Below are 15,910 nucleotides of genomic sequence, written 5' to 3' on the forward strand. Positions count from 1 at the left end.
TGCAACATATGTACATGAACAAATGTACGCGTGAGTAAATATGTTGTATTGCAAAGGGACACATTCAGTTTTAAAGGACAGTCCTATTCAGTCAAATCTTTAGTACAATTTGAAGGAAACTAGCAGACAATTAGTGTAACAAAGGGAGAGCATAAATGGGAGTTGAAAGTGATTGGAACAAGTGATGGCCACTAGCCTAGCATCTGAGAAACCTCATCTCAATATTCAGGGGACTTGTATTGCAGGAAATGCGGTAGAGGCATGCATGGACTTTCGAGGATTTATGGGTAGAGTTATTTTGTATAGGGTTTACATAAGTTCGTCATTTTTATTATAATGAGGATAGGTATGGTTTGTGATGAAAGGAGCATCAGAGGTGAGTTTGGAGAGGAGAGAAGGGAGCAGTGTAGCTTATAATATACATGTAGAAACATTAGAAATGTACTACCAGTGTGGGAGAAGAATTGGCCAAATATGTATGTATTGTATGTCTTATTGATATAGCGCCATTAATGTACATAGCGCCTCACAGCAGTAATACACATGGCAATCTTATAACTAACAAAAAATATAAATAACACATAATGGGAAGAAGTGCTTCAGACATAAAAGTAACATTTAGGAAAAGGAGTCCCTGCTCCGAAGAGCTTACAATCGAATTGGTTGGTAGGAAAAATTGCAAGGGGCCAAGGTTTATGTATCATGTATACTGTAGTATTAGCCACGGAGCTACTCATATGCTTCGTCAAGCAGGTGTGTTTTAAGTGGTTCTTAAAGGTGGATAGAGAGGGTGCTAGTATTGAGGGGAAGGGCATTCCAGATGTGTGGGGCAGACAGTGAGAGAGGTTTTACTCATTGAAGGTCATATATATATATATATATATATATATATATATATATATATATATATATATATATATATATATATATATGGTAACCAGATAATGAGCAAATGTTTTTTTCCACCTTATTTGCATTATCAAATGAGAATCCGTTGGAATTGAAAGACAAATTAAAAAAAAAAAAAACGTATTTTCAAATGAATTGGTTCATGTAATGGTTCCATTCTCCCAAAGTGATTTTTGTGGAAACCACCGTAACATATGAGACTGGTTTTTTTTGTTTTGTTTTTTTGTTTTATTTTTTTTTTTTTTTAAATATCCGGCACACATTTTAATTCAAATTTAGAAGTAATACAACACATTTATGAATCATTATTTTCCATGAAAAATACATCTTTTCCTGCTAGACAAGCAAATGGTTCACCCTGCAGTGTAAAAAGTAAAAAAGGGGATTTTTAATGCAGGATACAAATGTTGCCTGAAATGCACTATAAATAAAAACGAACCAAAGTAGAATATGCCACTTTACCTGTACATTTTTGCAATGTCATGAAATGTGCTTCGGGACCGTTACAATATGTAAGAGGTATGCATGTTGATTTTTTTAAGGAACTATACAAAATGAATGTGTGCCTTTCAAAGTTAATACTACAGTACAAGACATCACAAGAAGTACATTTGTTAATGATGCTTGTGAGAGAAGAATACAGTATACTTACATGACATATTTTACAGAGAAAATGCATGGCATAATGTTGCCATGAAGATGGAAAATCATTTTTATAATGCTCAATCATTTAACAATTACCCACCAAATTGAAATCACTGCCTTTTTAAGAGTAGATATTTTGACCTTTTTTGCAAATAATTATTTTTTCTTATTGTTTCCTTGCTCCCTTCTCGCACCTTCTCTCGTATAGAGACATGCTGAGAAATGGCACCTCCACAAGAAGTATTTATACTTTATTTTTTTCCCATTTGTTTATATATATTATATGTTTTATTAGATCTTTATTGACACATGTTTTTTATTCACTAACGACTCCACAAGAAGTATTTATACTTTATTTTTTTCCCATTTGTTTATATATATATAAATACTTCTTGTGGAGTCGTTAGTGAATAAAAAACATGTCAATAAAGATCTCATAAAAGGTGAAATCTAGTAAACCTAAACTTTGAAATCTCTGACCATAAAAATATATAGATAAAAGCTCAAATAAATGTGAAATAAAAGGAGACACAATCTCAGAAATACACAATAAAAAAGAAATGTAAAAATCAGAATGAAAAACAAAGCAAAAAAATACAAACAAAACCAGAACTTGCACTAACCCTGGGGGCTATTCACAAAGCAGTGATAAAATCAGTGCATTTGCGCCCAACTTTGCATTTATTTATCGAGCACTAAGACATGAGGCCAAAAATGGTATTCACTAAGAATAAAAAAAGGCCATTTTTTTAAGGGCCAATATTGCTTTTTTTCTATCGGCCGATAATTTTTTTTTATCAGTGCTATCGCTTAGTGCTAAAGCCTATGGCGTGGCAACTGCATCTCCATGCACGGCTTTTACAGGCGATCGTGCAATTAAAAAATTAATTTTGATAATAGTGTGTGGGAGCAGGGGGTCTCCTGAGCTGAACCACATTGATTTCAGCCTCGGCGACCCCCTACTTCCTGAGATACAGGCCCCGGTATGGGGTGCCGGTATCCCCCGTGCTTTTAAATCTCCCGCGTCACGCGACCGTGGGATTTAAATCCTGCACTGGGATACCGGCAGCCCATAGCGGGGCCTGTATCTCGGAATGTAGGGGGTCCCCGAGGCTGAAATCAATGCACCTCACCTCAGAAGACCCCATCCTCCCGCACACTAGTATCAAAACACAAATAACGTTTTTTGGGGGTTTTTTAATCGTAACCATAGCGGCTATCTGCTATGGTAATGAAGTTGCTTTAATTTCATTTTTACTAATAGTGTGCGAGAGCAGGGGGTCTCTTGAGCTGAACCGCATTGATTTCAGCCTTGGGTGTCCGGGCGTCCTCGGGTGGTGCCCGCTAGCCAGCGGTATCAATCCTGTGCATAAAAAAAATTTGCAATACAATTAAATAAATACACCCTCCCCCCCCCTATACATACAGTACAGTAATGGGCAAAATTACTATTATCCAGATATGGGTAATAGTACATTTGCTCATTTAAAATAAAACATAAACCAGCAGCATTAGGTAAATAAAACTTGCACTTACCCCTGCAGCCTACCATGATGAAGGCTGTTTTCATCCTCATCACCGTCCTTGTCCTCCATGGGCTGCAACAATACAATAGAAAATACAATCTAATGGCCCTGAACCCTTCATCACCTTAGCAGTTAGTAACTGCTATAGTAATTAAGGGGTTAACCACCCTCCCCTGCTACCCACCAGGAGGCCTAACCAAATACCCTGGGAACACTACCCCCACTACCCATTGATTGGCACAGTGTTAAAGCATGCCCTTATAATATGGGCATGCTTTGCAACTATAGCAATAAATGGGGAAGCTAAAAAAAAACAGGCCAAAAATAAAACACATTACATAAAAAATATACACATTCCAAATGCCAAAAAAACTATTGATTGGCACAGTGGTACATCATGTCCATATAATATGGTCATAATTTACCACTATGACAATCAATGGTCAACCTAAAAAATAAACAACCAACAACCAACAATATCAAAATCAATCAAACCAATCACCAAATAAATAACAATAAAAAAGTAAATGCACATTACACACAAGGAACAGCATTCATAAAAATATCAATCAAAACTTGCTACCTCATTAGTTGAAAAAAATTAATTTATGACAAAAAGTAAATTTACAAAAATCAATATGAACCAGGCAAATAGGTTTACAAAAAGTCTAATTGGAAATGTAAAAATAAGACGTACATAGTCAGTCACCTCAAGCCTGAGGAAAGGATAAGAAAGCCCTGACACACCAGTATTGTTTTGGAGATCTATCTGGTGACTATGTAGTTTACCTCTTATTATTAAACTTCTTATTAGACTTTTTGTGACGTTATTTGCCTGAATCATATTGATTTTTGTAAATTCACTTTTTTTTTTAATAAATTAACTTTTTCTACTACTGAGGTAGCAAGCTCCTTCTGGATGGGTTGATGGACTGGTTGATTAAAGTTCCAGATGGGAACGGTGTCCTTAATGTGAAGTCCTCACTGATTCTGAAATAACAGAAACAAAAGGGCACACCAATTGCGCAGTATGTAACAGCAACAAATCCCTGTCTAGAACTGCAGAATCCTACTCACAGAATAAAAACTTGCAAATCCAGTGGAGAGAATCTGTACACACTTCCCATCTACACACGACTTCCCACGGACCCCACGTGGTCTGGCTTGTGGAACCTTCCCTCAATTGGCGATGGTGATCGTGGATATTAACGATGCAGCACCCCCATGGGTAAGGAAATAGGGAATAGGACAATAGTGGTGTAATACGTAACAATCTTTAATAAAACAATTAAAACACAAAAAGCCCACACTCACAATGTAAGGGGGTGAGTTGCAAAACTCACGGATGCCGTCCGCAACTTGATAGTCCCCCAGTCCGCAACGGAGAGACTCACTGAGTGCAACACCCGCTACTGGCAAGTCGGGTGACGTCAGCGGTACAGGAAGCTCTCCTAGCGTCAGGAACTACGGATGCCGGATCAGCTCAAATCACTAAACTCCTCCTCCCTACGCGTTTCATGACTCTACGTCACTTCCTCAGCATTTATGCAAAGGTGTTGGTGATAAATTCCTGTTGATTTAAAAAAAAATGTTTCTCAGACTTCAGGGGTAAAAGGAATTCCTCAGGAAGTGACGTAGAGTCATGAAACGCGTAGGGAGGAGGAGCTTAGTGATTTGAGCTGATCCGGCATCCATAGTTCCTGACGCTAGGAGAGCTTCCTGTACCGCTGACGTCACCCGACTTGCCGGTAGCGGGTGTTGCGCTCAGTGAGTCTCTCCGTTGCGGACTGGGGGACTATCAAGTTGCGGACGGCATCCCTTACATTGTGAGTGTGGGCTTTTTGTGTTTTAATTGTTTTATTAAAGTTTGTTACGTATTACACCACTATTGTCCTGTTCCCTATTTCCTTACCCATGGGGGTGCTGCATCGTTAACATCCACGATCACCATCGCCAATTGAGGGAAGGTTCCACAAGCCAGACCACGTGGGGTCCGTGGGAAGTCGTGTGTAGACGGGAAGTGTGTACAGATTCTCTCCCCTGGATTTGCAAGTTTTTATTCTGTGAGTAGGATTCTGCAGTTCTAGACAGGGATTTCTTGCTGTTACATACTGCGCAATTGGTGTGCCCTTTTGTTTCTGTTATTTCAGAATCAGTGAGGACTTCACATTAAGGATACCTACCCATCTGGAACTTTAATCAACCAGTCCATCAACCCATCCAGAAGGAGCCTTGTATTACAGACTGTCTTTGTTGGATTACGGTATCTTGGACTGATCACATTAGCGCCGGGGACACTTATTTTGTGTTTGTATATTGCCTTATCAGATTTGGAATGATCTGTCGTTTGTTGTTCCCCTAGGCTGCCTGTTCACTAATATTGTTTATCACTTCACGGTTGATATTTAATATTCACATAATTTTACACATTTTTTAAGTGTAGGTTAGCGCTTGTAGAGGGTTTATATTTGTTTGTTTACTGAGGTAGCAAGGTGTGATTTATTTCTCTTGGAGTGCTGGTCTGATCTTTTTTAAAGAAAGCAGAAGAAACAAAATGGCAACAACACAACAATGAGATAAACATTAGTACTTAGAAAAGTACCTGTCAATGACTTCTATGTGCAGCTCTTAATGGCCGGACTCCCAACAAGCAGTGGCAGATTTCAAATGTTGCGCCCCACTGGCACTTACCTTTTTTCCCGCCCGGACCACCTCTCACAGCTTTGCAGCGTCAAATGATGCAAAATATCCGAAATTGAACAAAGTGGTTCATGCCCTACAAACAACCAGAAATATTCTTGCCTTGAAAAGTAGGAAGGTCTTTCATCACACAGCTGTGGTCAGTTACAGTACTTTCACAAGTTCAATACTCAATAATGATGATAATTGAATATGTAGATTGTTCTGAAACCTCAAATGAAAGTACTAGTAAGAGGGAACATAAACAGAATGTCCTTGGTTAATTAATTTACAAGATGATCCTTAAATTAGCGTTTTATAAATACACGTGTAACATTTAGGCAACATAAGTTGAATCTATGAAGATAGAAAACATCTCCAGATGCTAGTATTTAGCTAAAGAATAAAAGTGTGATAATTTAGTAAAAAAAATGTTTAACCTTTGCAGAACGTCTTCAGAATAGTGCGAAAAATAATAAATAGGACATAAAATGGAAATGGAAAAAAGGTTTATATGCTCATAATGCTACAATATGTAGGATACTATTTGTTTATTTGGTCACGTTGACAGCAAATCTGTCCAAAGTATGCTATGACCAATAAAATAAAATTATTATATTACACTTTGTCACGGTAGAACAGGTCTTTTAACACCATTTATATTTAAGGGATCAGTCTCTGGGCAAAACAAGGCAGTGGAATAAAATTAGGTTTATTCTGGATAAGACCTCGGAAACACACAAGAATACAAAATACAAAAATATACACACTTATGGGGGTCTGGGGAATGAGATCTACCTTTCCTAGGTGCAGGGACCCACTTCAAATGGGTTTCCCCTGTCCGCGTCTCTGCTGCAGGATATCAGAGTGCTGAATACACAGTAGCCACTCTGGCATGTATCTCCATCTGGTCGCAGTCCAACTCCACACTCCTTCCTAGAGTGTCTCTCAGGTAGTCCTCTGAGGGAATCTCCACACTCGTTCCCAGAGTGTCTCCCCCTCTGTTAGTCTCCTGCTCTGATCAGCAGTGTTCCTTATATACCCCTTGGTGACTATCCTTTAACATTGAGCATGGGTAGCCAGCCAAGAAAAACAGTGCCTGGGGCTCAGACATGGTAACTGATTCTATTAACTAGTGCCCTACCTTTGTTCTGATCATATCTTTTCTATGGAACAGTTCAGCTAAAGGGATTACAGAAACTCTTTCCATAGAAATGATAGGAACTGGCACATAACATCATTTACATTTGCAGGGCTGACATGTTAATTTAATCACCACACAATTCCAGATATCTAATCTGGGAGGAATTGCTAACACAGGCATAAATACAGACATACAGTAAGGTAATGATGTAAAAGACAGGATTTAGAATTACATACAGCTAGCCCAAATCACATCATAAGATAATGCCGGCTTTCTAAACTGGGGGAAGTATTGTCACAAGGAATAAAAGAATGCTAGCTTTGAAATACATTCTTACAGACATGGGTTAACTTCAAAAACATTCCCTGTTCTTCCCCAGATATTAAATACATTTGGCTGGATGAAATATTACTAGGATAGCCAAGTTACACGTTTTTTTTAGGGATAAATAGCTGGGATTTCTCTTTATTGGGACCCCCAGCTACCCCTACCGTCACACAGTTATACGTGAAAACTCTACAGTTGCGGGAAAAAATACCATAATATTCTTATCGTGTATGCCTCATGTTATAACATCCCATGTATGCCTCATGTTATAACATCCCATGTATGCCTCATGTTATAACATCCCATGTATGCCTCATGTTATAATATCCCATGTATGCCTCATGTTATAATATCCCATGTATGCCTCATGTTATAACATCCCATGTATGCCTCATGTTATAACATCCCATGTATGCCTCATGTTATAATATCCCATGTATGCCTCATGTTATAATATCCCATGTATGCCTCATGTTATAACATCCCATGTATGCCTCATGTTATAACATCCCATGTATGCCTCATGTTATAACATCCCATGTATGCCTCATGTTATAACATCCCATGTATGCCTCATGTTATAATATCCCATGTATGCCTCATGTTATAACATCCCATGTATGCCTCATGTTATAACATCCCATGTATGCCTCATGTTATAACATCCCATGTATGCCTCATGTTATGACTTCCCATGTATGCCTCATGTTATGACTTCCTATGTATGCCTCATGTTATGACTTCCCATGTATGACTCGTTATGACATCCCATGTATGCCTCATGTTATGACTTCCCATGTATGCATCATATTATAATATCCCATGTATGCCTCATGTTATAACATCCCATGTATGCCTCATGTTATAACATCCCATGTATGCCTCATGTTATAACATCCCATGTATGCCTCATGTTATAACATCCGAAGTATGCCTCATGTTATAACATCCCATGTATGCCTCATGTTATAACATCCCATGTATGCCTCATGTTATAATGTCCCATGTATGCCTCATGTTATAATGTCCCATGTATGCCTCATGTTATAACGTCCCATGTATGCCTCATGTTATAACGTCCCATGTATGCCTCATGTTATAACATCCCATGTATGCCTCATGTTATGACATCCCATGTATGACTCGTTATGACATCCCATGTATGCCTCATGTTATGACTTCCCATGTATGCCTCATGTTATGACTTCCCATGTATGCCTCATGTTATGACTTCCCATGTATGCCTCATGTTATAACATCCCATGTATGCCTCATGTTATGACATCCCATGTATGCCTCATGTTATAACATCCTATGTATGCCTCATGTTATGACATCCCATGTATGACTCGTTATGACATCCTATGTATGCCTCATGTTATGACTTCCCATGTATGCATCATGTTATAATATCCCATGTATGCCTCATGTTATAACATCCCATGTATGCCTCATGTTATAACATCCCATGTATGCCTCATGTTATAACATCCCATGTATGCCTCATGTTATAACATCCCATGTATGCCTCATGTTATAATATCCCATGTATGCCTCATGTTATAACATCCCATGTATGCCTCATGTTATAACATCCCATGTATGCCTCATGTTATAATGTCCCATGTATGCCTCATGTTATAACGTCCCATGTATGCCTCATGTTATAACATCCCATTTGTGACTCGTTATGACATCCCATGTATGCCTCATGTTATGACTTCCCATGTATGCCTCATGTTATGACATCCCATGTATGACTCGTTATGACATCCCATGTATGCCTCATGTTATGACTTCCCATGTATGCATCATATTATAATATCCCATGTATGCCTCATGTTATAACATCCCATGTATGCCTCATGTTATGACTTCCTATGTATGCCTCATGTTATGACTTCCCATGTATGACTCGTTATGACATCCTATGTATGCCTCATGTTATGACTTCCCATGTATGCATCATGTTATAATATCCCATGTATGCCTCATGTTATAACATCCCATGTATGCCTCATGTTATAACATCCCATGTATGCCTCATGTTATAACATCCCATGTATGCCTCATGTTATAACATCCCATGTATGCCTCATGTTATAATATCCCATGTATGCCTCATGTTATAACATCCCATGTATGCCTCATGTTATAACATCCCATGTATGCCTCATGTTATAATGTCCCATGTATGCCTCATGTTATAACGTCCCATGTATGCCTCATGTTATAACATCCCATTTGTGACTCGTTATGACATCCCATGTATGCCTCATGTTATGACTTCCCATGTATGCCTCATGTTATGACATCCCATGTATGACTCGTTATGACATCCCATGTATGCCTCATGTTATGACTTCCCATGTATGCATCATATTATAATATCCCATGTATGCCTCATGTTATGACTTCCCATGTATGCCTCATGTTATGACTTCCTATGTATGCCTCATGTTATGACTTCCCATGTATGACTCGTTATGACATCCCATGTATGCCTCATGTTATGACTTCCCATGTATGCATCATATTATAATATCCCATGTATGCCTCATGTTATAACATCCCATGTATGCCTCATGTTATAACATCCCATGTATGCCTCATGTTATAACATCCCATGTATGCCTCATGTTATAACATCCGAAGTATGCCTCATGTTATAACATCCCATGTATGCCTCATGTTATAACATCCCATGTATGCCTCATGTTATAATGTCCCATGTATGCCTCATGTTATAATGTCCCATGTATGCCTCATGTTATAACGTCCCATGTATGCCTCATGTTATAACGTCCCATGTATGCCTCATGTTATAACATCCCATGTATGCCTCATGTTATGACATCCCATGTATGACTCGTTATGACATCCCATGTATGCCTCATGTTATGACTTCCCATGTATGCCTCATGTTATGACTTCCCATGTATGCCTCATGTTATGACTTCCCATGTATGCCTCATGTTATAACATCCCATGTATGCCTCATGTTATGACATCCCATGTATGCCTCATGTTATAACATCCTATGTATGCCTCATGTTATGACATCCCATGTATGACTCGTTATGACATCCTATGTATGCCTCATGTTATGACTTCCCATGTATGCATCATGTTATAATATCCCATGTATGCCTCATGTTATAACATCCCATGTATGCCTCATGTTATAACATCCCATGTATGCCTCATGTTATAACATCCCATGTATGCCTCATGTTATAACATCCCATGTATGCCTCATGTTATAATATCCCATGTATGCCTCATGTTATAACATCCCATGTATGCCTCATGTTATAACATCCCATGTATGCCTCATGTTATAATGTCCCATGTATGCCTCATGTTATAACGTCCCATGTATGCCTCATGTTATAACATCCCATTTGTGACTCGTTATGACATCCCAGGTATGCCTCATGTTATGACTTCCCATGTATGCCTCATGTTATGACATCCCATGTATGACTCGTTATGACATCCCATGTATGCCTCATGTTATAACATGGAAGAATGGAAGAAGCAGGGCACTGCGGATTTGAGTAAAGCTAATTTATTGCCAGTGGATTGACGTTTCTGCCTCACAGGGCCGTTTTCAAATCCACTGGCAATAAAATAGCCTTGTTCAAATCTGCAGTGAACTGCTTCTTCAATTCTTCCATACTAATCGGAATACCACACAGAGATCCCTGGACCAGGACCAGGAGGAGTTGTAGTATCATTGTTTTTTTTTATATTCATTGGTGGGCAGATTTTCCCATTTATATTGTAATTATATCGTGTTATAACATCCCATGTAAGCCTCATGTTATAAGATTCCATACGAGTTAGCAACGACTTGCCTTTTTGGTAGAACAGAAAAAACACGTTTGATCTACCAGGAATTTTGTGTACGCAAGTCCCTCCACTTTCAAACCTACTAAGTATTCATTTGTATTGCTCTGATATGAGGTCATCACAAAACTAATCTGAAATTAAAGATGCCAAAAGTTCCATGGGATTTAAATGTAGTATTGTAAGTACTGTATTATGTCACCCACCTTTTGAACCAACTGAAAACATATCTGAAAAATAATGTTACCTAAAGAAGAGGTTGGGTATAGGGCTGGGCACATTTTTTTGCAGATTCGGATCCGTCATGGATCGGGCAGTTCTTTTGGTCTGCGGATTTCCACGAATCAGGCTCAAAAAGAGTGATTTGTCTTTATGGATTTTTGTATTTTTTTTACTGACAATCCAATCCGCGACTCCGCAATCTGTTGGAGGATTCTAAGAGTACAATCCGCGGATTTTTGCAATCCAATGTTGGATTGTAAGAGTAATATCCACTGATTCCACAATCCGCTGGAGGAGTTTTAAAAGTCCTCCAATGGATTGCGGTATCCGCGGATTGGATCCAATGGCGGTTTTGTATTAATCCACACAGATTTGAAACTAGAACCAACAGATTTCATACCACAGAACGGATTTTGAATGGAAAGCTCGGGAAATTCCGCGAAACTGATTTTGACAGTTTCGCTCATCTCTAGTTGGGTACCATGAAAGTATTTTGTACTTAGTTATGTAAAATGATTTTATGTTTTTTGGGGAGGCTACACAATGTAACCTTTCAATTGCGCGTTTATTGGAATGCCGAGTGCGTGTTTCCTCGTGTTTTTTCTAATGGATTAATTTGCCATATCCCTTTTTTTTTTTTGCATATTTAAGAAACATATAGCATATCAATTTAGTGTATTCTATAATTCGGGTCGATTTGTATATATTCTGTGTTAGAGATGCAGAGTTTTAAAGCAGCAATCCATGCTGCTCGTTTTTGTTTGCATATACATACTTTTTTACCTTATCCGAAACATGACATCCCCTAGACATGAACCGCCGCACCTCAAGCTTCAGCCCCTTTCTCAGGTCCCCTTTGGTTTCTAAGATATTTAGGGGGTAATTCTGTGTACTCTGAAGCAGCTGTTTTGGGCAATTTTCGCCCCCAAATCCCTATTGCCGATTTTTGGCTGAGAACCACCCAAACAGTCGCTTTAAAGTATACAGAGTATACTGCCTAATTTTGAAAGTCCCTTTACAAGAATTCTTGTTGAAACAATGTGACTGCAAGGGCCTCACTCCTGGCGTGAAACAGAAAGCTGTGACATCATTGGAAGATAACATTGCAGCTTCTGATTGGGTAATCCCCAAGCCAGCTGAGTTTTTCAATGCAAGTACTGGCAAAAATAGAAAATAAAAGACTTATTTAGGTCCCAAGATCTTTGTGTGCCACTGTTCAGCTCCATAGGACCTCCAGGTTCATATAAGGTTTAAAAAAAAATTGATTTTTGAGAGGTATTAGTGCTTTAAACCGTCTGTTCTCATTTGCACAGCAATATTAAATAAAGAACAGTTCCGTTGTATTTTATAAACACAAAATAGATAAGAGAGTGGAGAAAAGCATTGCATGTGGTTCTTAGAAATTGTATTACTAACTCTTAAAGAAGCAGTGTCCTTCACAAAGTATTCTGACTACAAAACCTTTGGGGGAAAAACTGGCCCAGATTTACTAAAGAAAATGAATCCCATTGAAATCTATTGTAATTTGTCCTATGTTAAATGGACCAGACTTAGAAAAGATATGGCATCTGATTTAAATATATACAGTATGTTTTCCTATAATAAATCTGGTGCACTTCTTTTACACCAGTTTTGTGTCCTACCCTTGCAGTCTGGAAACTTTGATGCCTGAGACACTGAAAGTATTTAACTTTGCAATGTTCTGCTTGCTGCTTGTGCACTGGAGTGGCTAATTGGAAAAAAATATCATATGACACTGCTTTCAACCTTTTGTCAACATACTGGCACTTCTCTCAGCACAAGCCTCCTTGTTCAGTATTACCTTAACATTATCCCTTGCAAGGCGTTAATGCAGCAGGCACATGAAAGTAATGGTTGTCTGAAGAACAGTCAATTGTGTGAGCTTAAAAGTTACATGTTTACTGTGCTTTTTTTTGGCATGTCTGCACCCAGAAACTCGGTGTCCTGGAGAGGAAAGAGGAAAGCACGCACAAAATACACTATCCACTCAAAATGATATGCATAATGAAATTGCAATAATTTAATTGAAACTAATTTAGTATATACTAATATGATACATGTGCAGATACATAGTCGTGCCTGCGAAAATTGATGATACAGGACATGTTCTTTTATTATAATGTTACAAAACGCCATGAAGTTGAGTGTTCAAACAAAAATGATAAATGTTGCAATAAGCATTTATAGAATATTGTTTTTATAAATCTAGAGGGGGCCTACATATCTTTCTGTACTATACGTTTCAATGGAGATTTAAGATAAGCATGTATACGTAATGTGGTCTATCAGACAATGGGATACAGTATCACTTTGCCATGAAATTCAAACTGACCCTTGTGTGGAGAAACCTACCATCTCATTTTAAAATGTATTAACAGTATTAAAACTATATCCATTTTATTGCTGCAGAAAACCTACAGAGACTTCCGCCTCCAGGGAGTCCTCGATGGAACACTGAATAATAAAACCTATGAGACTGTTCACAACCGTTTAACAGTTGAAGAAGCCACAGTGTCTGTCTCTGACAGAGGAGGACTTCAGGGAATTACTATGAAGGACAGCGATGATGAAGATGATTGACATTCCAATAGTTATTCCACCTTCTATGTTTGTATCTTGGTTCATTTGATGCAGTTGTTTTTATATATTTTGCCTTAGATAAGGTACGGATATGTCGCCCATTAAATCACTGTGTAGAGCTGTTTATTTTTATAATACAGCACATCTAAAAATGGCTGATAGAGACAAAGTGGCCAAGGATTTTTCTGAAGATGTTAGCAAATGTAATGTATAGCTTAGTCTATTATTGTGGCGATGTAATGATATAGGTTTTGCACCATAGGGTTTTATTGTGTACCTTCTGGTAATTTAATGTAACATGCATTAAACAGGAAGGGTGCCTCTCAAAATGTAATTATTTGTGGTTATCATTATATCTGCATTAATATTGAAGGTGCCAGCAACGCATTGCCTCGCAATGAGTTTCACGGACCTTCAAAACACGAGAGAAGCTGTCAATGTCCAAACGTCCACTCTCTTGTTCCAGAAGTACGTCAGCCTTCATTTTCTTTTCATAATTCTTCACTTTAGTGCACACATTTTCATTAGTGTTTTTCTTACTACTATGAAGGTTGTGCCCCCACCCCCCCCCCCCCATCCCCAGCAGATCTCTGTGATTTTCATAAAATATGCATACCAATCTTAAACCACGTGATAACTTGTCTACCAATACGTTTTTAACATTTGTCTCTGTATGATGGTCAATAAAGTTTGATAACATGTTTACAACTGTATTTTGCCGCTTTACTGTTTTATGTACATAATTACAGAAATGATGCACATACCAAAATCGAGTACTGTAGAAGGTGGGGCTCAGAATGTTTGAGTGGTAAAAATAGAACGTATGGAATTCAAATAGGATTTGAAAAGAAAAACAAGTCTTTATTGTACAGATGCAGCGGCCGTTACGTGGCGCCGTTTTAGTGTGCTCTGCTGTACTCCACGCGGCATGAATGCTGCTAATCGCCCCAGGCACACGTGTTTATCGCGGTTGCTTTGTTTGAATTTCATGGATTGTGTGCAATGAAATGAATGAATTGTAATGTGTACAGTACTGTGCTACTGTGTCAATTTCAGGTGTTTAAAAACCAAAACACTAAAATGCCATTTTCTGCACTCGCCTGCACTCACGTCTTAAGGCCCGGGCCATAGAGGGGTGAGGCGATCCGAGCCGCGCTGACGCTGAGGCTCGCCTGCTGAAATCTGGGCGATTTCATGCCCATACAGGCGAGCCAGCGGGCGCGATCCGAGCCGGGGGGAGGTGGTTGGAGGCGGGGCAGTGACGTCGCTGGGCCAATTGCCCGCGACGCACTGACATCGACGTCACGGCGGAGGTTTTCAGCCGACAGCGCGCTGAAAAACAGCTTGGCACTCGGCTGAAACCTCCATCTCGTTAGCACGCCTGCGGACGCTCGCGTGAGCCCCCTCTCAAGGCATCCTCATTGAGGATGCAGGGGCTCAGCGCGGAGCGTCCGCACGCCTCAGCACGGCCTGTCCGTCTATGGATTCGGCCTAAGGCGGTGAGGATGGAAGAAATCCCGCACCATGACTTGGGTATTCCGAGGTATACAACGCGTGAAGTGTTTCAATAACGGCCTCTGCATCTGTATATAGTTAAATTCTAAAATACGTGACCTCACCTGCATTTTTAAACCATCATGTTCCGAATACTTAAAAATTGTGTTGGATGAAAATACTGAATAACTTCAAGAATCTACAAAATCGTATGTAATTGGCTAATGATTTGTGCATACAGTAGCTGACCTTTGTCGCACAAAGAGCACCTAATGTAACACAGCCTACAAAAAACAGATCATACCAGCATCTGGTTTGTACATTTTAATTTCTTATGGGAGAGATGCAGCTCAGAAGTCATGTTATCACATCCAAAAATACAGAAAAATTATGCAATTTTAGCAGAAATAGAAACATGCCGATATACCATACACGTTACATTTCTTCTTCCCCAGGCCGTCACTGTGCTCCATGTATTACTTACTTGTATTACTTTCTGATGCAAGTGAAG

At 39.0% G+C, this 15,910-nt stretch overlaps 1 protein-coding gene across 13 annotated transcripts in view; it reads left to right on the top strand.

Moving 5' to 3' along the window:
- CADPS2 (calcium dependent secretion activator 2) overlaps positions 1–14,601 on the top strand; it is a 516,545-nt gene extending 501,944 nt beyond the window's left edge. For all 13 annotated transcript variants that reach the window (XM_075599906.1, XM_075599904.1, XM_075599908.1 and 10 more), the window contains one exon: positions 13,735–14,601. In XM_075599906.1, the coding sequence (XP_075456021.1) occupies positions 13,735–13,905 (171 nt within the window). In that variant the 3' untranslated portion in view covers positions 13,906–14,601. The remainder of the gene's footprint in view (positions 1–13,734) is intronic.
- The last annotated feature ends 1,309 nt before the right edge of the window (positions 14,602–15,910 follow it).

The sequence above is a fragment of the Ascaphus truei genome, chromosome 5 (genome assembly GCF_040206685.1).
Source record: "Ascaphus truei isolate aAscTru1 chromosome 5, aAscTru1.hap1, whole genome shotgun sequence".
Classification (NCBI taxonomy): Eukaryota; Metazoa; Chordata; class Amphibia; order Anura; family Ascaphidae; genus Ascaphus; species Ascaphus truei.